Here is a 26569-nt window from a genome sequence, read left to right on the forward strand (position 1 = left end):
GTGTGCCGTTCCTTCAGCTGGAAATGGACCTCTCTTTTCTCCCTGCCAGTCCATTTTTCTCACCCGCACGGTGACAACTCACACGTGTTGGGACTGCCTCCACCCGAGTCTGTTGCCTCCTCTCCACTGGCTCCTTTCCCACATCACACACTCAATCTGCTCTCTCTCACTTGGCTTGTTTATAAAAAGTGTTCTTCCATGTTGTGGGCCTTCCCCCGAAGGGATTAAAATTGAGAGAGAAGGAACCGAGTCATATTTCCTTTGCATTTCTTGTGGCATCTCAAATGGGGTTTTCACATCAGGAGACAGCCTCGCTAGATATACCGACTGACCTAGCAGTTTTATAGCTGGAGTTAGAAGTCGGGAAAGATGACCCAGCTTCCCAGCCACCCCAACACCGAGCAAAGATTGCACCCCTCATTCAGATGTTCCTGGCGTCCTATAACTTGCCCCAAAGCCAGATTTATTGCTCCCGCTGTAAAGTGCATCTTCTCTAAGCCTCATTTAAAAGCTACCACTTGGCAGAAGATCAAGTTAGAAGTTCAGGATAGCAGGTGATGGCGAGAGGAGGAGTGGGTGGGGAGGGCGGGGTGGAGCAAATAATTGAAGCTCCGAGAACTACCAGCTCAATATTTAACCTAACTGGTAATTTGCTGTGACAATTATGCCACCAACGGAACACCACTACTATGCAAGAATGTCGCTCTCTAATTAAGAGGGCTCTGCTTTTCCCAGCCTCCGCACTTGAATAACACACACAAAATGAGACTCGGCTCGGAGCTAAAGGTTCTATTAGGAGGCATGTACCGCTGGGCTGGGGTGTGCACGTCCACCCGGGAGCGACGCTGCGCAGGGAAGCCTGCTAACACCTTCAATTCTCCCTCAGATGGAGGAGGCCAGAGAGCCATGCGGGCCTCTCACAACACGATAAGAGCCATTTGACGGACAGACATCCTGAAAGCCGTGTGTGCCTCCACTGCAAATGGAAACGTTTTCCCACAGCCCCGCTCCCCAACCAGGAAGGCTCGGCGTGGGTTTGATCCTTCTTAGTAAGGATATTCATAAAAAGTCCATGGCAACGAATCTTCCTCTTCAAGATGGAGAGGAAGACAGGAACAGGACACACACACACACACACACCCCCCCACCCTAACCGCTGGTGGAAAGACAAAAGAATATTATTAAAATCATAGCCATAAAGAAGGATGTTGCCATCTTCTAAATTGACTGCTAGATTCATGGAACGTGGCTAAGCAAGACAAACCGTTTTCTGCTTAATTAGTGGCTCCTTTATGGAAGGTTTGCTGCCTGGAGAGAGCCCATTAGAGGAGGAGCGCTCGTTTACAGGGATGCAGCTTCGAAAGCTACTCAAATTTTAAATAAATGATGGAGAAAGAAATTGGTGGTGGTGGTGGTGGTGGTGGTGGTGGGAGGCGGGGTGGTGTGCCGTGGAGGCAGAAAAGCTTCTACAAAAGACCAGCTTTGCATTCCAAGCCAGAGTGCTGGGGAGATCAGCTTTCTGAGGCACACATAAGCCTCTGAAATTTTAGGCCAATAGAAATGACCTCTGTATCATGGCTGACTGAAGATATAAATAAACTTCAACAGGAACAGCAGTGTCAACTGCGAGAGGAGAGATGAGAGTCCAATCAGAGCTTATTTTTAAAAAGTCCTGGTTGTTCTGACTCCGTTTCGGGGTAGGGCATTCATGGGTACAAAGCTGCCGTTTTCTGCAGCGAGCTCCCCTGCTTTCCCGGGCACCAGCCCCTGGTTACCTAACCATGGAAAGGAAGCTGCACCACACAAGTTAAATATAGGCCGAGTTATCTGCATTTTACAAGCACCAAGAATGTTAACTGAGGAAGCTGTCATTTTTAATGACAGCACAAGCTTCCAATTACCAACGGGGTAATACCCCAGGGAGCAGGTACGAGTTTATAAGAATGGCTCACAATTATTAAAAGTTTACATGCTTACTTTTGAATTGCATATAAATATTTCTCACGAGGCAGGTGGGATTGTTTTTCACGTGGTCTGTATTCAAAGCCGAAAGACAACTTGTTTTCTTGAAAACTATACACTTTGAGATTTATCAACAGCTGAGGAGTAGGGCGTCCAAGGTGACGGCCATCAGGAGCCTGGCAAAGCTGGAAGGCTATAAAAATGGCCAGGTGGTGGGTTTGGTCTCAAGAACAGCCATGAGTTCACTGGCAAGTCACAAACTCTTATGACAAGCCCAATGCAAGAGTTAGGGACCTGGCAATAGATAATATAGGCGAGTCCTCCTATACCAGCTGTGGTCAAACAGTACTCACACAGGAACCCAGTTTCCTTTGATGCCATCTACCTAATTCTCACTGCATCTGCATAGCTTCATTTGCCGGTGGTGAATGTGGAATGAATGGCTGTTAGCAGGTGTGGTGTGTTTTCCATACAGATCAGATGGCCCCTGCCCTAAATGAAGGCTACGACTTGTGAGTCTCAAATCACCCAATTCTTTGTGAAATCTTTTCTGATGACTCCAAGTCTCCAGTGATCTCTCCATTTACTGAATTTTAATTTGAGTTGTGATATTACTACTTAGCCCCAAGCCTTGCTCCAAATAGACCGCAGTTCTTGGGGACAAGGTATCTTGATTTAAAGTCACCTAGGGGGACTTCCCTGGTGGCACAGTGGTTAAGAATCCACCTGCCAATGCAGGAGACACGGTTCGATCCCTGGTCCAGGAAGATCCCTCATGCCGTGGAGCAACTAAGCCCGTGTGCCACAACTACTGAGCCCACATGCTGCAGCTACTGAAGCCCACATGCCTACAGCCTGGGCTCCGCAACAAGAGAAGCCACCGCAATGAGAAGCCCTCGCACCACAATGAAGAGTAGCTCCCACTTACTGCAACTAAAGAAAGCGCATGCACAGCAATGAAGACCCAACCCAGCCAAATAAAAATAATTAATTAAAAAAAAAATAAAGTCACCTAGGGAAATTCCCTGGCAGTCCAGTGGTTAGGACTCTACGCTCTCCCTGCTGAGGGCATGGGTTCAATCCCTGGTTGGGGAACCACAATTCTGCAAGCCGCGTGGTGCACAAAAAAAAAAAAAGAGAAAAAAGAAGTCATCTAGGAGAGGGTGGCACAGGTGCTCAATGAAGACAGGTGCTACCTACTTTTCTCAATGATTTGAAACTGCCATCGCAAATATAATGAAAAGATTGTAATAATCATTCATTAATAGCTTTAGATAAAGAATCAGGTTGATTGATAAAGCAACTCAGATGTGTTCAAGAGGCCATTTCTAGCAGAAAGCAAGAGGATTCAGGCCACAACCCCGTCCATGTGAAAGGTAGGATGAAGCCACCCGTGGTTCTCGGGCCTTCCTTGATCCTCTCCTCTCTAGTCAGTGCTTTTGCTCCAGAGGATTCTAGTGCCAGATCAAATCACCTGCCAGCCCTTGATGGTATACAGGGTCAGAGGAGCCATCAGTGGACTAAGGCAAAGAAGGCATAATCAGGGAAACGCACAGAACAAGAAAAGAAGGCACACATTTTCACAGTGCAACAAAGGATAATGCTCCTACCCACCAAAAGCTGAGCTTATGATAACAATTAGAAAGTATGTGTACACCTGAAACTAATGCAATGTTATATGCTAATTATATCTCAATGAAAATAAAATTTAAAGTTAGAAAATACACATCCGGGACTTCCCTGGTGGTGCAGTGATTAAGAATCCGCCTGCCAATGCAGCGGACACGGATTCAATCCCTGGTCCGGGGAAGATCCCACGTGCTGCGGAGCAACTAAGCCTGTGCACCACACAGCTACTGAGTCTGCGTTCTAGAGCCCGTGAGCCTCAACTACTGAACCCATGTGCCGCAACTACCCAACGCAGCCAAAATATAAATAAAAAATTTTTTAAAAAAGAAAATATACGTATCCAGTAGGTGAATTGGATCAATAAATTTACACATCCATATAGCCAAGGACCAATTAAAATTATGCACATCTTAAAAAAAACAATGCAGATCTATTTTTATTAAAATAGCAAAGCGGTCCATCCTTTAGTGCTAGGAGCAAAATGTTACAGGATAATATGCATAATACAATCCCATTTTAAAGTTGAAATTCTATTTATACAAACACAAGCACAGAGAAAAGTAGTCAGCTATACAAGCAGTTATTGCTGATTGGTGGGATTAAGGACAATTTTTTTTCTTGTCTGCAGGTTATTTTTCTACAATGAACGTGGATTACTTGTGTTAGGAAATAATCAATGGCCCAAAGAGTACCCATTCTTTTCCTTTTTTTCTTTGACATTAACAATACTTAACAGCTTAATAATAAAACATGCTCCGTTGAGGGTTTTTTCCAAAACAATGAAAATTAAACATCTAAGGTTTCTCTTTTTTGAGGAAAAAAAATTATTCCCGAAAGTGTTTCTGAAAGCCAGGACTCTACCAGCAGAGTGGATTATAAAACTAACAGCTAACAAACCACATACAAAGGGAAGGGGGGCACAAGGGGGGGGGGAAGTCCTCTCTTTGAGATAAGGAAGCTATCAATTTACCAGGGGGAGTGGTGGCTTTCTAACAAGTGACCAGGAAAGGAGACTGAACCAACACTTTCATTTTCTATAAATAAAACCTTAGAAGGCATATTGCCAAAGAAACACCAGTCAATATGTAAACCTTTACATACTGGGCTACCAAACTTCACTTTTAGACAGTGTATTAATTATGTAGTCAATAACCATGGGTTTCATTAGTGAATTAAACACCATGATCAATATTATTTATACTTTTCGAAAACAGGCCACTCAGGAAAAAAAGTAGGGGAGGGGACGTTTTTGACCCTGCAGTTCAAAAAGTCAGAACAAGCATGCTGGAGATTAGCAAGGCTTTAATGGAAAGCATAAAACACTGAAAATATGGACAGAAATCAGATTACTACCCTTTCCCCACCCCCTGCCTCCTTCACAATGAGACTGGAGGGAATCCAAGAGCCATTTAAAACAAAGGCGAAATGATAAGATTTTTTCCTAATTGCCTAACGCTGATGTCATGGTGTACGCACAATAAACATTGATCTCTAAGTGAAAGATGAGAAATAGAACAACAGCCTTTCGAGGTAAACTATCTCCAGGAGAATTCTAAGAACTGCGGGCCAGAATCTATTTAGGCAACCCTCAGGGACCTGAGGCTCTTAAAAGCATAACAGTGGAGACAATCTCTGATGCTCCTCTAACGGTGATCTGATTTTTAGTAGGGAAATCTGCTAAACATCCTCCCTGGAGGATCCGCCCCATCTGAGAACATCCCCCGTGGACTTCTAATCACATCCGGGTAGATGTGCTGGTGTCACCGCGTGGTCATTGAGAACACGTGGTGGCTGGTATGATGTTCCGGAGACATGTCAGGGTCACACTGCTGGTCAGCGCTCTTCACGGGGTGGAAGCCATGATGGGGAGAGGAGGAAAGGCTGGAAGCAGTGGATGTAAAAGACTGGTTACGGGACTGAAAGCTGGATTGCCACTTCCAACCCACAATTTGTCAATCCACCAGAGTGCTGAAGACTGTAATTTTCTAGTCAGTGCTTTACGAGCAAGGTCAGACAGAAAGAAGCTTCCATAAAAATCGTTGGGGCCTCGGCCAGAAAATCAAGTACGGCCCAGTCGCCATCTTCTGAGACTAGAACGTATCCAGACAATTAGTGGGCCTGAGAAAAGGCCGCTCTATGTTCTGGGCAATGGGAGTCACCCTGCCTAGCGCCAGCTGGTTCCTCCAGAAAGAGGACAGCTGAGGATGACACAGACAGGACGTCCTCGTTCTCCAGCTCCACCCAAGGCCTCCATGTGCCACACTCGCCCAGATGAAAAACCAGGGCCTGGCGCTGCAGGAAGACTGCAACGCTGCCTGGGTGCTTGGAGAGAGGTGTGCAGCACATGCCAAGTGGCGGGCTGCAGCCACCGGACAGATAATTAAATTAATATGATTAGGAACACACAGAGCAGGCAAGCTCTCGCTGACTGAAAAGCCCAGTAGCATAATTACTGTTTTCTTACCAGCTCACTGTCTGTTCACATTTCAAAGCCTGGTCGGTGTTAGGACTGCTGTGTAAACATCAATAAAATCCCAAAGTGCCACACTGTCAGCATTCTTGGACACAATGGCTTTTTGTTTTTGGTGTTTTCATTCCTTTTAAAGATGCATTTCAGGGTTGCAAACATTAGAAAGAATGATCTCCATGCTTTGGACTAATCTTCGAGTTTGTAACGAGTTAACATCTCCCCCAAGTGAACATTTATTATGAAGGCTAATTAATTGCTTTCCAGTTACAAGAACCCTTTGCATTCAAAGAAAGTAGGATTCACGAGCAGAGAATATACTGTTTATTAAACAAAGCAATGGAAACAAAAGGGCTTCTCTCTTCAAAATCCCTTCTATTTAACGTAGCTTTAATCGAGAAAAGAAACATACAAATGCAGGAAATATGTACAGGTGGAAAAGGCATACCAACCCAAATGCAACATGAATTGAAGGGAAAACTAAAGCAGTGCTTTGTAGTTGCCTGGGTGTCCCTAGGGGACGGCAAGTCAATGCTTATCAGCCTCTCTCAGAAGAGACGATTTTGATTAATATCAGACCCATCTGACTCAGTCTATTAAGCCCTGAAGGAAGGATATTCTTCAGATATAAAAGATACGACTTTGATTAATAATTCTACCCTATTGCCATTCCAAGCATTAACAACTGTGTGGCACCTCTAGAAAGAGAGCCTTTGAATTCTAGGAAGACGTGTACTGAAACACCCAGGCTCCTCTGCAAGGCTACTTCTCGGCTCTCCCTCCCGAGAAGGACCGGAGTTGCGAAGGTGTCACCACTGGAGAAGCGGAAACCCTACTTACATAATTTATTCCACTGTCTGAAGATTTAGGGTCAATTACTCACGACATAATTCCTGGTTGAAGATAATGAAATCTTAATAAAACTGACAAAAGCCTAAGAGAGAGGGAGTGACTGGTTCTACACTCCCTGCCAGGTGACCCCGAGGTCTGACACAGTTTACACCACAGCCATCCGAGCATCCTTCCTTTTGCTGCCAGTGGGTTCCCAGATGTGCATGAGAGGCAACAGCTTAGTCCACCAAAGAGAGGCGCTCTGCACCGTGCAGTCAACACGGAGCTGTCATGCGTGGGGCAGAGTGGGGCGGGGCGGGGGTGTGAGGTCTGCTCGCTTCAGCCCTCTATCTACAAACTCCTGCCCGTCAGCAGGCTCGGCTCACATCGCCGCGTTCTTCCTGATGCTCGTGACCAGCCTTCTGCCATATTCTCTGTAGTCCACGGGCTTCACGTCCATCACAGTGGCCTTAATTCGAGACTCATCCTTTCAAAAGAGAAAAGCGATTTGTGAACCAAGGAAAGCCTGTGGCCGTGGGGCAGCGGTTTCAATGATCCCAGTGGGAGAAATCACAAAGACCTGCTGGGTTCAGAGTTCCACCATTCCAATAAAGAAACAATGATGCTGGGAGCCCAGGGCAGAGTCTCCAGGGCTGGGAGCGTGGACAAAGGCCTCCCTTCCACACAGGCCCTCTTCACCTGCTCCTCATGCTGCCAAACACTCAGAAACCCAGACTCCAAGCGCCATGGACCTTAGAGGGCTCATCAGGTTCAATTTATTCCCTTTACAGAGGGGGAAACAGGAGCCCAGAGAAGACAGTGACTTCCTAAAGTCACACAGCTGGCTCTGAAAGCAGGGGCAGTGGGGAGAGGAGGGAGACCTGCCGTGGGCCCATCTCAGCCCCGCAAGAGGTGACCTTGCTGCCTTTCACCTCCCCTGTCCACACCAAGTGACCCTTCCGTCCCTCCCTTCCGACCCCACCCCAACACTGTAACACTGACATCTGGAGCCCCTCTCTCATTTAATGCTCAGAAAACCAAGCATAGCTAACAGCAGGTGTTAGGGTTAAGGTCTGACAATAAAACAGAACGAGTAAACCCTGAAACAAGCAGAGAAGTTTTCTGAATTCTCTCCCCCCACCGGCTCACTAGGGTGGACGGTGCCTTCAGAGGCAGAACGAGGTGAGGCCAGCCTGGGGGCTCGCACACTCCAGTATGCTCCGTACCAACTAAACCCAGTCTTATTTCTAAGCGTGGCTGAGAGCGAAGCTCTGAGGCTGGACTGCCTGCGTGCAATTATTAGCTCCGCCACTTGCTAGCATGTGAATTTAGGCACGTTACTCATTCTCCGTATGCCTACATTTTTCTTGCTGGTAAGAAGGAGGGGTAAGAATAGTTCCTACACACAGGGTTACTGCCAGCATGAAGTGAGACAATGCAGGTAAAGGGTGCAGAACAGTATCTGACAGACAGTGAGTACTCAATAAAGGCTGTTTTTTCATGACTTTACAACTGTATGATGTTATGAGCCATTTAAGGAATTTTCAAGGTACTTTTAACTACATGTGGTCTCTGTTTCACACACCGACTTTAGAACCCAAACCATGTGGAAGATGTGAGTCCCTTTTGTCAGGACACAAACCAAAAACCCCCAGGTTTTCACTGAAAAGGTCACACAGCACTTTTTCCCTGGATGCTGACACTGGACAAGACCCTCAACCTCTCTTTAAGTCTGTTTCCTCATCTGAAAACGGGGATAATAAGGGTACCCTGGAGTCGGGAAGATTCAATGAGTAATAAACGCAGGGTGCTTAGTGTTGGGTCTGGAAAGCAGTAAGCAAGGAACTGACAGTGAACATCTCAATGCCGTCGTGGGGGACAAACAGCAGTTCCCCACGGCCAACCCCCCTCCTGCACCGTGGGTGACGTTACTTACATTGTAGGTCTCCAGTTTGACCCTGATCCTGAATGTAAAAGATCGAAAGTTGGCACTCTGGAAAACTTCCTCAAATGCTTGCTCGTTCTGCAAAAACAAACATAAAACTGTAGGCGTGGAAACTACCAGACCATTTGAAAATATCTGTGAGATTTTTGAAAAGCCTTTGAGGAAAACCCTGAGAAAACGGTCACCCCCAGTGGTTTAACATTTTCTTAGGAATGACTAAGCGACAGGTGACATTTCATCACATACAACCGTTCAGGTAGAATTTTATTAAAAATTAAGATACTCTACCTAGAGAATTCAAATTCATAGAGAGGGAAAGTGGAATGACGGCAGCCAGGGGCAATGCAGAGTTAGTGTCTGATGGGTCCAGAGTACTGGCCTGGGAGGATGAGAAAGTTCTAGAGCTGGGTGCTGGTGATGGCTGCACAAGAATATGAAGGTATTTAATGCCACTGAACTTATATTTTAAAATAGTTAAAATGGTAAATTTTATGGATATTTTACCACAATAGAAAAAAACTGAAACACTCTTAGGAAACACATTTCTAAACTTTAAAAGTCTGTGACGGAATAGATCTGAGGCTCAGCATCTTCATCACAAATTAGGAACCGGGAGGGGGAGGGGGGAACACTCAGAGAAAAGTTCAAGTTGTCACATGTATTATTTCAGCCTCTGGGTTTACAACTACAGATTTGGTGAGTACGTGAAGACGACAGGAAAAGTAGGCAAAGGTCAGGGAAAAAGTGTAAAAACCACAGTCCTCTCTCCCTCTTTCGTAGGCCCCTCAAATACTATTTGATTAAGCTTCTGAATTAAAAAAAAAAAAAGTCTGGTAAACAGAGAGGAATTAGAGAAAGCATTTTATATAAAAATGTATAAAATAAATGCATAATAACTTTTTATAAAATTAATAGTTCATGTTATCTTTGCAAGCCGCTTGGAACATGAAAGTAGCTTTATTATATACAGAACCTTTTTGTGTAAAGGTTACTACACACACACACACACAGACCTCAGGCTTTCGGGTATGTAAATAAAACAATGTGTTAAACCTTCAGAAAATCATACCAGCTGCCATCATTCTTTCAAGATTAGTGAAAGCATGGAGCGCGTACTCCAAGAATATCATGGTTCCTGAGGGAAGAGTTTCTATATGTCCTCATTCACTGGCAGTAAAACCAGTCAAATGTAATAAGCTCATAAAAAATCCTGAAAGGCTGCCTCGAGCCTTAAAATCTGATATGAAAATAGAGGACCAGGCAAAACAGATAAAAGATACCATCATACTTTAAAGTCAATTCCACTTATTTCTATAAAAGGGCTTGTTGGGATTATTTTCAGAGAGCTCATAGAAAATTTCAAAGAGACACAGGGGCAGAGCCAAACAGAGCAGAAGAAAGAAAAGAAAAAACACACACACCAAACATAAATAAATTTAAAAAAAAATAAAATGCATGTTATTAAATGTATTAAAAAAATAATAAAGCACACCCCCCCCCCCAAAACAAATGACAAATCTTTTTTTGTTAGTGGCTTTTACAAGTATCCGGACAGATCTTGAGGAAAATGGCGGGGGAGAATCTATAGATAAGATGCTAATCTGTGTGGCTCAGAAAATATGGCTTATGGGTCTTTATATGCTTTATCTGAGCAAATATCTTTCCTAAGTTTAGGATAATTAGTAATCTATTCCCTGAATTAAAGAAAACTAATATGTGAGAACACTACTTTATAAAAATGAAAGAGAGAAAGTTATCTTATGAAAGAAATTTACTTCATAAAAATTGCATCTGACAACATGAAATAAGCAAGTACCTTATATGTGAATTTATTTTTTTTATTTTTTATTTTTTTTATATGTGAATTTAAACCAGGATTTGACTCAACTGTTCAGAAAAGTGTTTATTACATTAAAAAGGCACATCTGGAATGGATAAGGATGTGGTACGTATACACAATGGAATAGTACTCAGCCATAAAAAAGAATGAAATAATGCCATTTGCAGCAACATGGATGCAACTAGAGATTATCATACTAAGTGAAGTAAGTCAGAAAAAGAAAGACAAATACCATATGATATCACTTACAAGTGGAATCTAAAATATGACACAAATGAACCTATCTACGAAACAGAAACAGACTCACAGACATAGAGAACAGACTTGTGGTTACCGAGGTGGGGGTGGGGAGAGGGGGATGGACTGGGAGTTTGGGGTTAGTAGTTTTAAACTAGTATATATAGAATGCACGGACAACAAGGTCCTACTGTATAGCACAGGGAACTATTCAACATCCCAGGATATACCATGATGGAAATTAAAAAAGAAAAGAAAAGGAAAAGCACATCTGTACTTAAGGCTTATTTTAGAAGATACCTTCTAGATCTCAAATGACTGCAGGCCCACTGACTCCCGGTGTGCTAATAGTAACAGGAGAAAAAAGTGCTGTTTTTAAAGCATTTTACATATATTACTTCATAACCTCATTGTTAGCACATCCAAAGTAGACACAATTAGACAGAATCAGATGAGCTCTCAAATAATCATCACTGAGAAACTATATACAACACCCAAAAGCAACAAACCAAAAAATATTGAAGAGCAAACAATGGTAAGTGTTACAGCATGGGAACTATTACAGTAATAATACAAGACGTGGCCGACCTTCTCTTTTAACTCCCCAAGATAAGCAGTGCTCTGTCCAAGGATGGCCTCTGCAGATTCCTGGAAACATGTGACCCACTGATTCTCTTGAAAATCGGCAATATTTACCTAAAAAACACAACTCCACATTACTTCAGCAAAGAAATAATAAAAGGAAGACACACTAAGGAGACAAGGGAGATTAACTTTTTCCACTCATTAAAATGATTTCTAGCGAAAAATGCCATTTCCACTACATAGGCTATATTCTTTTCAAAGAATGTAAAAAGTATCCAAGAAAGAAGTTCAAAATGTTAAGCCTGGATCACAGCAGGAACACGATGTGGTGTGGATGTGTGATTTCAGACAGCAGTGGAGATATAGCCCAACTAAACTCTCCTTGAGGTGCAGAATCCGGGCACACGGCACTCAGTGGCTCTCCAGCTGCAATGGCCTTTGGACTAAAGGTTTTGAACAAGCCTCCAATGTCCTCTGCACTTTAAATTGTACATCCTTCAGTCACCAGGAGGCACTCCATAAGATAGCTCTCAGTCACTGCTGAGCGTCCCAGACAATCTGAAAGCCTAACTCAGAGACAACTAGTCTCTACGGTGTCTGGCACTTGGTACGGACTCAAGAAACAGCAGAGTGGTCCTCATCCACCCATTCTACTTACTGACAGGATCATGCGGTACTTGAAATTGGGAAATTCACTGTCACACTTCTCGCAGCGGTACAACCCATTCTGCTGATCAATCACTTTCTTATTGCAGTCCTGAGTTGGGCAGGCCTGGTACATACAATTCTCTTTGCGAAGATACACCACTGTCGCCACAGAGCTGAAATAGTCGGGCTTCAGGATAAAAGAGTGACATGAGACACAGAGCACAGGCCTATGTTCAGGACTGGATTTGCCCTTACCTATGAGGGGTAGGTGTTTACGTGTTCTAATTCTCACTATCACAGTGTGATTACAGGGAATAATTCATTCTATAGTTTTAGAAGTCACTTGTGTGGACTACAAACCCCACGAAGGTAATGAACCAAGTTCTAAAGCATATTATTCCTTTATAAAACAGGAGTTAATTCTAAATGAGACTACATTAATTAAAACTTAAACAGACTACATGAAAGACAAAGACTTCGAGAGACAAAGATTTGTTCCTCCTGTTCCTCTGACCCTCCAAAGGTAACAAAACCAGGAAATAGAGAGCAATGCAGTAAAATCTAGCACAGTTACGTTCAACCATTCCTACCACATTAAAAACAGCGGCAGTGATTTCGAGTGTCTAGATTCACCTGTATCTCTGTCTGCCCAGGGGTCGGCAAGCTTTTTCCATAAAAAGCCAGACAGTCAGTACTTCAGGCTTTAAGTCACTGGGTCACAGTCTTTGTGGCAGCCACTCGCCCTGCTGCTGTGGTGCAAGTCTGTCCACAGACAGTGTGGAGGTGAGAGCGGGTGGCTAGTTTCAATAGTACACTTGTGTTTACAACAGGTGGCAGGCTGAATACAGCAGGTGGGCCTGTTTGTGAACCCCTGGTCTAAGCCATCAGATCCAGCAGAATGCAGAAAGACTGAACAAGCACCTTCAAAGTGGAGACATCACTGGTAAGTAAATGCAGCAAGCACCAAGTCACATGCATGGGTTTGACGTTGCTGCTACTTGCTTTCCTTTTAAGTCACATGGAAAGGATATGGGATGAATAATTTTGGGGGGCAAGCAGTTCCCTCTGGGTGTACTCCGAATTCAGGGCCAGGTCAGCAGCCTCTGCGGCTGCCTGATGTTTCAGACCAAAAGAGGCAGAGCAATAAGGTGGATGTTTAAAGAGCTCAGACAAACCCTCCCTCTAAAAGGCTCAGAGAAGGGGAGTCTCCGAGGAGAATGCCTAAAGGGCTCTCCTTCCAGGTAAGGTCCAGATTCAAAGTGTGACTTGAAGGTTTAGATGAGAACAGGTGCTCTCTAGGCCTGATTTCTCGTTATGTACTGTCTACCCTTAGATCTAAGAAAGAAACTGGTTGACAAGAGAACCCAAAGAGTGACACAGATTTGTCCAATGTTTCACTCTCAGGATGCTGTATGACAGCAATATGAGTTGCAGTCGTTGACAATGAAGGATAAGAGAGTAGAGCGAAATGAGACAGTAAGGAATAAAAACTATATTGTGTAATATGACAATAATAAAGCAGGAATTACTGGTTTGGGGAGCATAAAGGAGAAATAAATGATTTAAATATTGAACTGCTGACAGAATACAGGTTTAGATCAAGATGGGAGGAGGGTCATTAAATACAAACATTGAAAGGGAAGTTGCAACTAAGGTCAAATACCAGAGCCAATTCTTTCCAGAGAATACCAGCAGCGCTCAGCCAGCAAGGCGTTAATATTCTGCAGCCAGGGAGGGTACATGTGACCCGCCCGCCCGTGGTCTGTGGCTGAGCCTGGCTGAGCCTGACGAATGCTCAGGGTGAGCTATAATCTCAAAAGCCACCTTCCTGGTATGCGGGCATTTTGGTTTGCAGGAACAATCACAGAAAAGAAATACAGATCCGAAGGCAGTTCACACAATACACAACTTGATTCCTATCACTCTGTTAAGATCCCTCCGAGAATTACACAACCCTCTAAGTCAGAGCTCTGAACATCTTTCTGCCTCAGCCTACCTGAGGGATATAACATACTCCTGTGAGAAAGCATGGCTCCTTCATTCGGCTGGGGTCCTCAACCACCACGCCACGCTCTGGGTAGAGCCCCAGGTAAGAATCACAGCTCTGAATTAAGGTCTAACAGCTGGTACCAGAAATCGGATCTGAAAACTCATCCTCTCGCACATCTTACATGCTTTTGTGAAGAAAGTTAGGAATGCAGATACCTTGTCACCTTGGCCCAAGTTCTCCGATTTAACCTCATATAAAGTTTTCCAGTTGGTGTTGCTCCCTCCTATCCCTCCACCCTTTACATCGGAGATGGAAACGCCACCCAAGGCTTGTCCTTCTGAGTCAAACCTGAAAAATAAAGGATAACAGGCACTTCATATGCTTACTGAATATGATACTTATTTCTACATGCCAGATACAGGCTATCCACTCCCCACCCAACTTTCATGGGTTATGCCCAAGTGGACTGATGGCAGTATCTTCCTCACTGTATCTGAAGTCTACTGCAGAAATGGAATGACCTCTTTTTTTTTTTTAATCTCAATTGCTTTGATGCCCCCTGGTGGTCAAGAAAGACAGTGCCAAACTACCACAGAAACTTTTTAAATTAGCCTTGCATATATCAACACTGGCCGCAGGGCCCAAGGACTAAAAACAGTAACCCGGAAAGTCAACAACAAAAAAAGCAACAATGAAGAGCTCTGGAACAGTTCTTTGGGCTACGGATGCTCATTCTTGCTCAGCAGCTGCATTTTTATCATCCCTGAAACGTATCAGGATAGAAAGGGACAGTGGACTATTTTAACAGGGTAGCAAAAAGTGTTCCCATGGTGAAAGATCTTTTAAGTCTGGTACAATTTCAAAAGATTACATAATCCAAAGTAATTTTTTAGAAGTTATTTATCTGTTTCCTTGTAGATTTATCTTAGTGATATTTTACTTATGCCAATATTAAAGCTGAACTTAATTTGTCAAATTATTATTAAAATTGGTTACATTTCTTGATCACATATCAGCTAATATGAAGGAAAGGGGACCCAAGAGGAAGTGTCTCAGAAACATACTTGTGGCAGGGAAGAGTCAGTCTGAGATTAAAAACATGCCAATGTCACCCAAAAGGAGGATAACTAGAAGTAACCACATACAGAAGAGGGTCCTTAAAAAAGGAGAGCATGGAACAGAATGGATGCTGCCCTAAGCTGCAGACAATTGCCTTTTTGTTATGTCAGATAAGTGGCTAAATCTGTCACAGAGGCACAGCAAGGTCCATAAATCTGTTTCACCGCGACTAGCTACACAAGTTTACGGTTTCAAAAACTCCAAGGAGACATTTGCCACCAAAGACAGCTCATCAGGAGTCAACAGAGCAAGGAGAGAGGAGCCCTTCTTACAGTAAAAACTCCACGTTGTTGCAACCAAGATCTAAACGTCTCCAGTCCTTGCCTAGGTGGGGTGTGTACACTGAGCTTCTCTTTGATCAATGCCAAGCTGTGTTATTCTGGGGACAGCCATGTCTTTTTATGCTGACTGGGCACAAGTTATCGACAAGTATAATATGAAGACCTTAATGTGGGCACGCAATTAACCTGGGGTCGAGCTCCAGAGCCTGAAAGAAAATCAAGCAATAAGGACAAACCAAAGCTGTGGTTACATCTGATCAGATTAGTAACGAACAGGCCCTGCCTTACAATGCAATGCCAGCTTCCAGAAGAGTTAAACACAGACCCACGTGCACAAGGCTGGCTTAAATGACGTGGTCATGCCAGTAGATGTTTCATGAAACTAGTCAAATACTAAAGCTACTGGTTCACATTAGGCTCAAATAAAAGTGGGAAGTATGTCATACGAGCTAGTTCTTTAGTCACTCAAACCCTGAGACATGGTTGGAAACCAACACACTCCCCGCTGTGACTGCCACTACACAAATTACTGACGCTCCAGTTAGTTCCAGGGCTTTTCCTGACCATATCAATGCTTGCATACCATGCTTCAGTTTGAAGTGCTCTTTTAAGGCAGAGTTTTAACACCCTAAACAGCTCGACATGGCACAGAGATTTTAGCAGGCTCTCCTCATCCCCCGAGCGCTTTGTGAATAACAACGTAATGCCCACAAAAGCCCATTGTGCCCACCGCACTTGATCAGAGTCCAGTGAATACACACTAGAAGATGCGATTGGCACCTGAGACTGCACGGAACAAGAAAGCTCTTTCTCTCCCCGCACCGCAGAAGCCCACAGCTTTGAGTCATGAAAAGAAAGACGCCTCTGCTCACAGAGCTTCAGCGCACAGCTGCTGCAGCCTGGCCTCACCTGCTTCGCAGGATCAAGGTCAGCGGGCAGCATTCCTGTCCTAATTGCTCCCTGCGACTCTCCAGGTTTGTCATGGGATTACAGGTCTGTCAGTTTTAGGGCTTTAGAGCCATCCTCTCAGAAGGCATAAAGCCTCCAAGAAATATAGGAACTGCTCCACTCAGAAACGAAGCTCTCTGCTTGGCAGACAGCTCACATACTGATCATAGGAACCAAAAGAACCAGCTCTTCTCCAAGCCCAGGCTCAAATAACCCCTGTGCTTAGCCCCATAAAACCTACCATCCACGAAGCTTATAGGCCTCTGGGATGTCAGGATTCACAATGACGGTGCTTGAAGACAGAACGGAGAGGCTCCGTCCACCAAAATCAGAAACTCTGGCTCCTTTGATAGCCATCACGGGTTGTCTAGAACCGTCAAATCTATCAGCCTGCATAACAACAAAGACATCAAACAAATACAAACAAGCATCACTGGCAGGAAGAACACACAGAACATTTTCACAGAAAACAGATGAAACAGCCAATAGCAGAGTGACTGCAATAAACGGCACGTGGAATCTGTACACGAGAACCTCACACACAAGAATCTGCTCAGAGACACATCAAAACTAATCGAGAGTTAGAGCAAAGGGCATTTCACTACGTGAAACCTAAATCATAGCAAATCTCACAGAAGTAAATGAAATAAAGGCTTTCAAATATTCCCCAGACAGCCCAATCCTTCATCGGGAAGGGTCTAGTGGCCAACATGGCCAAAGCCCCTCAGCCCCCAGGGCAAGACCACCACCTGGGAAGCTCTCAACATCTCCGCCTCTCTGCACACACTCCCACTGCTCAACGCGGGTACCTACATCTTCTCCCCACAGAGTAGCGTTCACCACTTTCCCTGACATGTCCATCAAATAGATATTTCTCTTAGAGACTTCTCTGTTGTTAGACTTCACTGTGATTTTAGTGACATCTTCATAGCTCTTGCAGATCCCGATTATGTCTAAAACAGAGGCACAACGTTTTAGCAAGAGATGGTCAAGGCTCCCATTACAGCACGACCGGAGTTTGAACAGCAAGCACTCACGTCTCACACCTCCCCTATATGTTGCAAACAAAACTAATAATCACCACTGACTTCGTTCTCACGCGCAGACTTACCTACAAGTGAGTCTTTAGACTTGTTCTCCAGGTCACCAATCCCTGTGAAATCAAACTGAACTGTGGGTAAATGATGACCATCTTCACAGGGCATGACGGACGTCTCATTATTGAAGGTCATTTCATAGTCGTTTTTGACAGCTGTGAACTGTTTGTTGGCGATCTTCAGGGTGCCTTTAGAGAAGTAATAGACCTGCAAGAGAGGCCACGCCACAGAACGCGGAATAGGCCATCAAACCGGATGTGAAAACCCTTCACCACCACACAGCTCTCCGAGCGACAGCCATCCCCTCAGCCTTGCCCCACCACGCCGCTCCCGTCCCAGACTCCACACCACCACACCTTGTTCACGTCAATCAGGGGAAAGAACTTGTCCGCTTGCTCATTGAAAGCAGTCGCTCTGATTTCACCCTGCAGGAGCGTGCGAGAGCAGGTTAGAATTGCGGAGTTCAAGTTTTACCGGTGAAAAACAGGACACCTTAGTGTCAAAATGACTTCTTTAGAGAAAGCAGCAGCACAGTCAGCCCAGAAACACACAGTTCATAGTCATGTATTAAAGTTAACTCCAATGAAACAGCCCAAGTTTAACTAGTGATCTCATTTCTGTGCTTCACTAACCTCAAGTTAGAAACCTAAAAAAAAAACAAAAACAAAAAACCCAACAATTCTGAACACGGAGTGACATGACTAAAGCCCCCAGGGAAGTACGCGGAGTCCCCGTGATTCACGAGCTCCCCTCACGTTTGCACCCAGCGAGGAATTACTTCATACTCAGGACTCATTGCCAAAAATGTGAAAAACAAGTCATACTTTCAACTTGCTTGTGACTAGATTTTCACTTTTACTTTCCCATCAGTCAAAATGCTACAGATGGAGAAGAAACTTAAATTAACAGCTGAATTTTGAGCCAAATGACAGATGAGACCAATCATTTGGTTAAAAAAAAAAAAAAATTAGGTGCTGACACCAATTCTGCCCTCACAGTCAATACAGTTGGGGTGTTATTCCATCTCCCAAAAACAAAACAAACAAAAAAACCAACTACTTTCTTCTGCCCTCTCACAGGTTTGAACAAATAGGAGATATGCAGCAGTTTGAAAAGAATCCTTGAAGTATGTTAGGAATTATAAATGAAACTAATGGACAGAGAAATAGCATGACAAGACTGTCAAGATTCCGCAACTTGGATTTTCGTCTCTTTATCATGGTTTGGTTTTGTTTCAGTAAAGCATATAACCCTGCACAGCCAGAATCCACCTCCCACAAAACCAATCGCTTATCATGAATCAAGGCTGCTGCGTGCCTTCCACTGTGGCCCAAGGCTCCACTTGTCTCCTAAGCAGACATTCCCTCCTGGCGCTTCGACTAAGCCTTCCAGCAAGTCAAACAGCGTCTCTGGTTTCTCCTGCCCGTGAGGCTACTTACATTTCGAAAACTAATTTCTACTGCTACAAATGCTTTCATTTGAGATCAAGGATTTTATTTATGACTTTAACCCTTTGCCCCCAGACAGCATTATAAGACTACAAGAGAGGAAAAACAACAAGAAGAATCTTGTTTCTTCTTGACCTACTTATTGTTTTTCACCTCTCAGGCCTTCACAGAGATGAGCCCTCTGTTTCTCAGAGTCGACGACTCCTCTTTCCCAACTTGATAAATACTCACACTCTCATCAACTAGTTCTATAGAGAAAAGCTTCCCTTCCCCTCGGGAATTGCTCCAGGTACGGATCTGACTTTTGTTGGTAACACGAGCGCAAATAGTCCACCTAAAAACAAAATAGATTATATTAGTGTCTGAAGTCTTACCTGGGAAAGATCTGAAAGGTTCCCTATCATCTTCTTATAGCCTTTCTTATCTTATGCATATTCCATTTTTCAGTGTAAGCTGTATTTTAATTCAGCTAATTAAAAACCCCACGATGACATCCAGGTTTGACAGTTTATAGAATAAGCAAATAGTAAAACACACAAGGTGATTTAACACTGACTCATTCTCCTGTCAAATAAGTAAATTTATGAACGCTCTCTCTTCTCCAAAAAGCATCACCAAGGCAACACTATCCCCTTAATGAAAGGTTCTAAGATAGAAAATGCAGTAATACCAGCAATTATATTTTGCCACTATTTTCAATTATGGGAACTGATATAACTGATGTCAAACTTCTGTCTCGTTTCCAACACACTGAATATAAATACAGGGGTGTGGAACATGGTGTTGGCTAAGGCACCAAAAGAAAACACCCTCAAGCACTGTGACCTTAGACAGAGGAGGCACAAGAAAAAGGAGGCACAAGATCTGACAGCCAGTCCTAGTGGCCATCCTGAACGTAGGTGCTGGGCACATTAGTTACCTTACTTATAATTTCACAGGGGAACAGATCTTCCCTATATTGCAAAGAATTGAAAAACAAATAAAAACATATTTGAAAGAATTCTGAAAAGAGCACTCACTAATTTTCAAAGGCTAAAATTGATTTTTAATGGAAAAGAGTCATATAAAAGAAATATCTGTTCAGGTTATATTAATATGGTTGCTACCAATAGCACAGATTCTTTTAGCCATCTAAATCACAGTAATAATTTTTAGACTAAAAGTCACCTATATATATGATGAGAAGATGAAATACCTTTTGGATTAGAACAAATATTTATTTTTACTCATAAGACTACCTACCAATTCTTGAAACATTAAATCTTTTAAATTTCAAATTCTTTTAAAATGAATGAAACTCCATAGGCTATGGCCGACTGCTCTTTTTGCCATTCTTTTACTTTAAGAGAGTTAAAGATTGCTATAATTTGTAATCTCCTCCCCCTCTCAGGGGGCGGGGGGGGGGAGGAGGAAACCTTTTATGTACGGTAACCCTGAAGTTCACATATAAGTAACTCAAGAGCCCATAATAACCTCTCATACTCTTTTCTAAGTCCCTTCTAAACTTATTCCACGAAATAACTCACTTGGACTGATAAGGGGTGAGGCTGGCAATGGGCACCACTTTGGCCTGTGTTCCCCCAGAGCTGTTCCCTAGGCTGGAACCTGTGTTCCCTAGTCCAGGTTTTCCAAATGTCTTTGAGGCACCAAAAGCCTTAGATACAGTGGAACCTTGAAAAACAAATACAAAGAAGGACAATCATTATTTTATTTAAATTTTATAGTAAGTTTTTGCAAGAACTCTTAATTACTAGTGATATCATACAAGATGAGAGGCAAAGTTTTTCCTTTTAAATAATCAAGAGATCTGGAGATCAAACAGAGACTGAAACAGGAGGCTAGAGACAGATCTAGAATGAAGGCTGGGCAAGCAGATGTTTGCAACTGTATCTGCTGACTTACACTCTGAGGTCAAGCTAACAACAGGAATGAACCCAGACACTGCTATTTTGGAGGTCAACCCTCTTAAACTTCCCCCCTGTGTCAACAAGCAAGATAATGGGTCAGAAAAGAAAGTCAACCTTCCTGACTCGTGAAACTCATGACAAGTCACTAGTTGCATAAGAGAAAAAGCAAAAAGCAAGGCTAGGAATTCAGGGACACAGTGGGTGAACCATCTGAGGTGCAGGATACCTATCACAATGCATCGCCTCTAAACATCCCCAGAAAACTCCAGTTCCCAACTGGTCTTACAGGAAAGGAAAGTCTACAATGAAGTTTACGGGATTGGGTTTAGTTGGGAGCTAAGGGCAAGAATCGGTTTTCAGTTCAAGACAAGTAGGTGGCTGGCTTTCATGACCCCTTCTTGACTCCTTTATCCAAGCCTAAGCAGCTGCCTTGTACTTGGGAAGGATACGTAATGACGTAAAGCCTATAAGCAGATGAAATCCTTCACATGCACACTGTTTCTATAAAGCTTCGACCTCCAGGGACTTCCCTGGTGGTCCAGTGGTTAAGACTCTGCGCTTCCAACGCAGCAGACACAGGTTCAACCCCTGGTCAGGGAACTAAGATCCCACGTGCCATGGGACAACTAAGCCCGCATGCTCTAGAGCCTGTTCACCACAACTAGAGAGAAGACTGTGCACCACAATGAAGATCCACGTGCTGCAACTAAGACCCGACACGGCCAAATAAATAAATAAATAAATATTTTTTAAAAAACCAAACCAAAACACACAAAGCTTCAACCTCCAAATTCAGAAAAGATAATCTAGTCCAATGATTTCATACCTTCTATATGAAAACATTTCTTTAGAATGGCATCTGGCTAGAAATGTAAATCTTCCATTACTCAGCATTTATTTATTGAGTTTCCACAGCACATACTGCACTATTCTAGGCATTTGTAGCACTTAGTAAAAAATATACATACACTGTCCAAGATCTTAAAATTTTCTTTGCTAACTGGGGAATCAAGAAACGACTACACACTGAACAGTAACAATTACCTCAAGGTAATGCAGGGAAGCACACATACTCTGTAGAATACATACCTAGTATACAATATACAATTTTCTAAAAAAATATTTTTATTTATTTATTTATTTATTTATTTTTGGCTGCACTGGGTCTTCGTTGCTGCACTCAGGCTTCTCATTGCAGTGGCTTCTCGTTGTGGAGCACGGGCTCTAGGCACATGGACTTTAGTAGTTGTGGTACTCAGGCTCAGTAGTTGTGGCACACGGGCTTAGCTGCTCTGCGGCATGTGGGAACCTCCCGGACCAGGGCTTGAACCCATGTCCCCTGCATTGGCAGGCAGATTCTTAACCACTGCGCCACTGGGCAAGTCCTATAATATACAATTACATAAAACACACACACATCCAGTTTTCAGGCTGGCAGCCTCCCCTCAATAAACTTCCAGTCCTTTTTCTTTCAGTACCCAGTTATGTGTTTAGGGAATGTTAACTGATTTTTTAAAATGAATCTCAATATAAGCCAAAGATAGACAACTGGAAAGATAAATTTGTAGGGCGCGGGGGAGGGGGAGGGAGAAGAATAACATACTATTTGTATTTCAGCCTAAGGAAGTGACTTTTAGGGTATTTACCATTTTAGATAATCTATTCCACCACCCCCCTTCAACAGTACATAATTTGAGAGTTGTGTATAAATAGATCCACTTATAAAGGGAGATGGGTAGAAGATAGCTAGCTATTGCAATGTAGATAAAAACATCAAAGACTAACGGGGAAAAAGACATAACGTCCTGCAGGTTTCATGGAAACATTAGTGATGTCTTAACCCTGCTTTTCTTAGAATCTTAGCATTGAAAAATAGAAACTAATAGTTGAGGGGAGGGGAGGAGGTGATGTATGTGAAGCTGTGACAGAAAAAAGAAACTCTCAAAATAAATTTCCAACCAAATTCTACAAATCGTAATTTTCAACGGTGACATCCCACACGAGGAGGTCCCTAAAGCAAAGGCCAAGAAGTAAACAAAACGATTCCATCACAGCCACTTGGCACCTGCTGAAGAGAAAGTTAAAAAGAAGAAACTGTTTCTCATCTGTGAGACAGAGAAGCAGGACCAATGACCAGCATAAATGATACTGTCTTCAAGCTAAGATAAATACCCAAGAGAGCCCCAGATGGGGAACCTGCAGAGAGACAAGCCAGATGTAATATGTGGATCCTAGAGGGTTAAAAGGCAAGAATTTAAAAGGCATGTAATTCACTTAGTCAAGAGGGTATAAGTGAGAAACTACCAGATAAACTGCTAACAAAGAACAATGTATCATTCTGATTTTTTAAAAAAAAAGCCTATTAAGTATCTTTAAAAGACTGTCTTTAATCATTTTTTCAATCACACATCTTACAATAATAATTGGAATTATTCTTTGCAAGAAGCAACTGTCATGAACGGCATTTTGAAAACTCCCTTTAGTCACCGATTGAATTGCAAACTATCATTCAAAAGCCTGCCACACACCATGAGCACGTGTCCTCACGTGGCGGCCTTACCCACTCCTGAGCTCCCATTCTGTTGCTGGGGCCTGCTGGTTGGTGGACTGACTGCTGAGGCTGGAGGAGGAACTGCTGGCTGCTGCCCGTGTCCTGAGGATCAAAAGAGAAGGACCATTTTAGAGCAAGTAGCTTGGGTTAAGAGATACAAACTTAAGTAGAAGAAATACTCTGAGAAAGTGTAAATTTGTGATTTTTGTCAAAGACTCTCCTGGGTCGGAATTCATGCTGGGGCCCTTGACTGCATGCAGCGAAAGCGACAGGGGTTCACTTTTGTTTTCATTACCTAAAAGCTTGGCTCCATTTACCTTTCACCTGCTTATAATTGATAGCTTTCAGTTTTAATGAGGTTCTCCCCTAAAGCCTGGCTCATTTCTCCTGCATGAACCTGAAGTAAAGTCACTGTGCTGAGCCTGTGACATTACCACTATTTCCATAGCAACAAATCGATGTTATCAACAGAATTGTGTTCGCGGCAGGATCTATCACAAGAAAAAGCTGGGTGGTAACAAAAACCTAAAAGCAGTTCAATTGTCTCTGAAGTGCTCCTGCTTCAAAGGGAAAGAAGACATTCAGAAAGGATTCTACCCTTTCCCTCCCAAACAAAGCAACCTTATTTTGCAATTGACAGTTGGTGGAAAATAAGAGTTGAAAGCGCCTTAGGTACCATGAAGCGCTAGTGAACTGTCACAGCAGGAGCGATAAGGATGGAGTTCAGAAGCAGGTGTGGTGGGGAGACAGGAAGATTAAAAGGAAAAGGAGGGGAAATGAAACATGTCTCTCAAGCAGAAAATAAGAAATGCCACACCATCAGAGTATTTACTTGCCGCTCACCCTTTCCGCAAATGTTTATGAAACTGAAGAATGTTAAAATTGAAAAAATACACTTAATTAAAAAAAATAATAGATTTATGGAATTGGATGTTGCCTTTGTGACTGGCACTAAAAGTGGAAGTCAACCCAATCTGCGCTGCTCACCAAGAGTGCTTGCAGCACACAAGTGCGGCTCAAAACATTTCCTGGAGAGCCAGAAAAACAGACTTGGTGAGCACCCCTGGGAAAGCTCCCAGCTTGCCACCTTGCCTCTGCTTCTTCCACTGCTGGGTTTATTCCTGCTGGGTTTTCCAAGGGCCTAACTCAAATGGGCACAATGCACACTGATTTCATTTCCTTCTGCCAATGTTACTCTTAACTGGTACAACTAAATGAGAGTTAACTGTGCTATCAGAGTAAAATAAATTTAGCATCAAATTAAAAGGGTTAAACAGAACTGTTTATTCTTTAGTTCTTCTTATGGAGAGAAAAACTGACAGGCCTTATTTACATAGAAAAAAGAGCCAAGATTATTTTTTTGGTGGGGAGGTCCTTTGTTGCTGTGCTCGGGCTTTCTCTAGCTGCGGCAAGCGGGGACTACTCTTCGTTGCGGTGCTCAGGCTTCTCAGTGTGGTGGCTTCTCTTGTGGGGCACGGGCTCTACGCATGCAGGCTTCAGTAGTTGCAGCGCACAGGCTCAGTACTTGTGGCTCAAGGGCTCTAGAGCACAGGCTCAGCAGCTGTGGCACATGGGCTTAGTTGCTCCACGGCATTTGGATCTTCCTGGACCAGGGATCGAACCCACGTCCCCTGCACTGGCAGGCAGATTCTTAACCACTGCGCCACCAGGAAGTCCCAAGCCAAGATTATTGGCAATGAATTTTTATGTCTACTTTTTAGCCTCCATTACCTCTGAATTTACAGAATGTCATATGAGATTGCATGGGAGAACTGTTCTCCTTTGACAATGTGTCTTTATGAAGGATCATTCTGAAATTCTACAGTGAACCTTTTTTTAAACCAGTAGGGAAAAGATGAGTTGCTCAGTAAACAGTATTGGGGCCAAGAGGTTGGAAAAAAAAATTAATCTGCATTTTTACCTGCTTCATGAAATTTTATTCAAATGAATCAAAATATTTAAACATTCAAGATGGAACCATGAAGATACACAAATCCCTGCTATACTCCACCCTAATTCCTCCCAACTCTCCACTGTCTCAAACATACCTGCACTACGCTCAAGTCCCTTCTCCCTTACCACATCTGCTTCTCCAAGCATCTTGCTAAACAGGACGTGGTCCCAGGATCTTGCTGATTTCTTACACTGATTTCCATCAAAATGTAACTAACCTTTATAAGGTATCTATAGTAGAAGGGTAGTTACCAGAACTGGTGGGAGTGGGGAGTGACTGTTTAATGGGTACAGAGTTTCAGTCTGGGATGATGAAAGAGTTCTGGAGGTGGATGGCAGTGGTGGCTGCACAACAATGACTGTACTGAATGTCACTAAATGATACACTTAAAAATGACTAAGATGTAAATTTTATGTTATGTGTACCAGATTAAAAAAAATGTAACTTATCTATTTACCCACTGCAAGATGAACATTTTTAAACATTTTAACATATGGATTACAATTAATGTTATAATTCCTTTTTAGTAGTATATAATATAATGGTATAGTTTTATAATCACTGGATTCTTTGAGTCAACGAAATGTAATATATTTAACAAGATTTCACTTAGGCCCTGTAATAGACATATTCATGATAGCTACGATTTTTTAAATGCTTACTATGCACCAGGTACAAGGTTAAGTGCATTATTCCATTTACTCTTTAGTACTATATATAAAATATATACAGATAGTATTATTGTACCCATTTAACAGATGAGAAAAGTGGGTTTAAGAGGTCAAGTAACCTCCCCAGAGTCACACAGGTAGGAAGAGGCAGAACCTAATCTTGAACCCAGGTTTGCCTGACTAGGTCCACTCAGTTTAACAACTTTTAGTTAATTTTTAATACTAAGCAACCAATTCTGGTGGCTGAAACTCTAATTATATAGAACATAACTAACAACCACGATATCCAGCAGTTAGGAAAAGCTACTAATCCATTTATTAGAGCAATCCTTAATTTCTGCTTCAGACCACATTTGTAAATCTGTTACAAGAGACAAGAGACAGTCCCAAACCAACCAAATGGATGGCAAGAATGTTGGTACATTCTACACAGCAACAACTGTCCTTCAATTTAATGTA

The 26569-nt window shown here is 43.0% G+C and overlaps 1 protein-coding gene across 3 annotated transcripts in view; it reads right to left on the minus strand.

Annotated features, from left to right (window-relative positions):
• Positions 1-6364: 6364 nt before the first annotated feature.
• The window catches only part of RPA1 (replication protein A1), a 47721-nt gene continuing 27516 nt past the window's right edge, over positions 6365-26569 (minus strand). For 2 of the 3 annotated variants that reach the window (XM_057714012.1, XM_057714014.1), the window contains 12 exons: positions 23495-23587; positions 20554-20698; positions 19259-19361; positions 17936-18004; positions 17594-17786; positions 17296-17435; positions 16724-16872; positions 14350-14482; positions 12155-12331; positions 11500-11607; positions 8826-8912; positions 6365-7376 (listed from right to left, as the gene is read on the minus strand). In XM_057714012.1, coding sequence (XP_057569995.1) covers positions 7272-7376; positions 8826-8912; positions 11500-11607; positions 12155-12331; positions 14350-14482; positions 16724-16872; positions 17296-17435; positions 17594-17786; positions 17936-18004; positions 19259-19361; positions 20554-20698; positions 23495-23587 — 1502 coding nt within the window. In that variant the 3' untranslated portion in view covers positions 6365-7271. Of the gene's footprint in view, positions 7377-8825; positions 8913-11211; positions 11256-11499; positions 11608-12154; positions 12332-14349; positions 14483-16723; positions 16873-17295; positions 17436-17593; positions 17787-17935; positions 18005-19258; positions 19362-20553; positions 20699-23494; positions 23588-26569 lie in introns of all 3 variants that reach the window. The other variant, XM_057714013.1, reaches the window with a different exon arrangement.

The sequence above is a fragment of the Hippopotamus amphibius genome, chromosome 17 (assembly GCF_030028045.1).
Source record: "Hippopotamus amphibius kiboko isolate mHipAmp2 chromosome 17, mHipAmp2.hap2, whole genome shotgun sequence".
NCBI classification, from domain to species: domain Eukaryota; kingdom Metazoa; phylum Chordata; class Mammalia; order Artiodactyla; family Hippopotamidae; genus Hippopotamus; species Hippopotamus amphibius.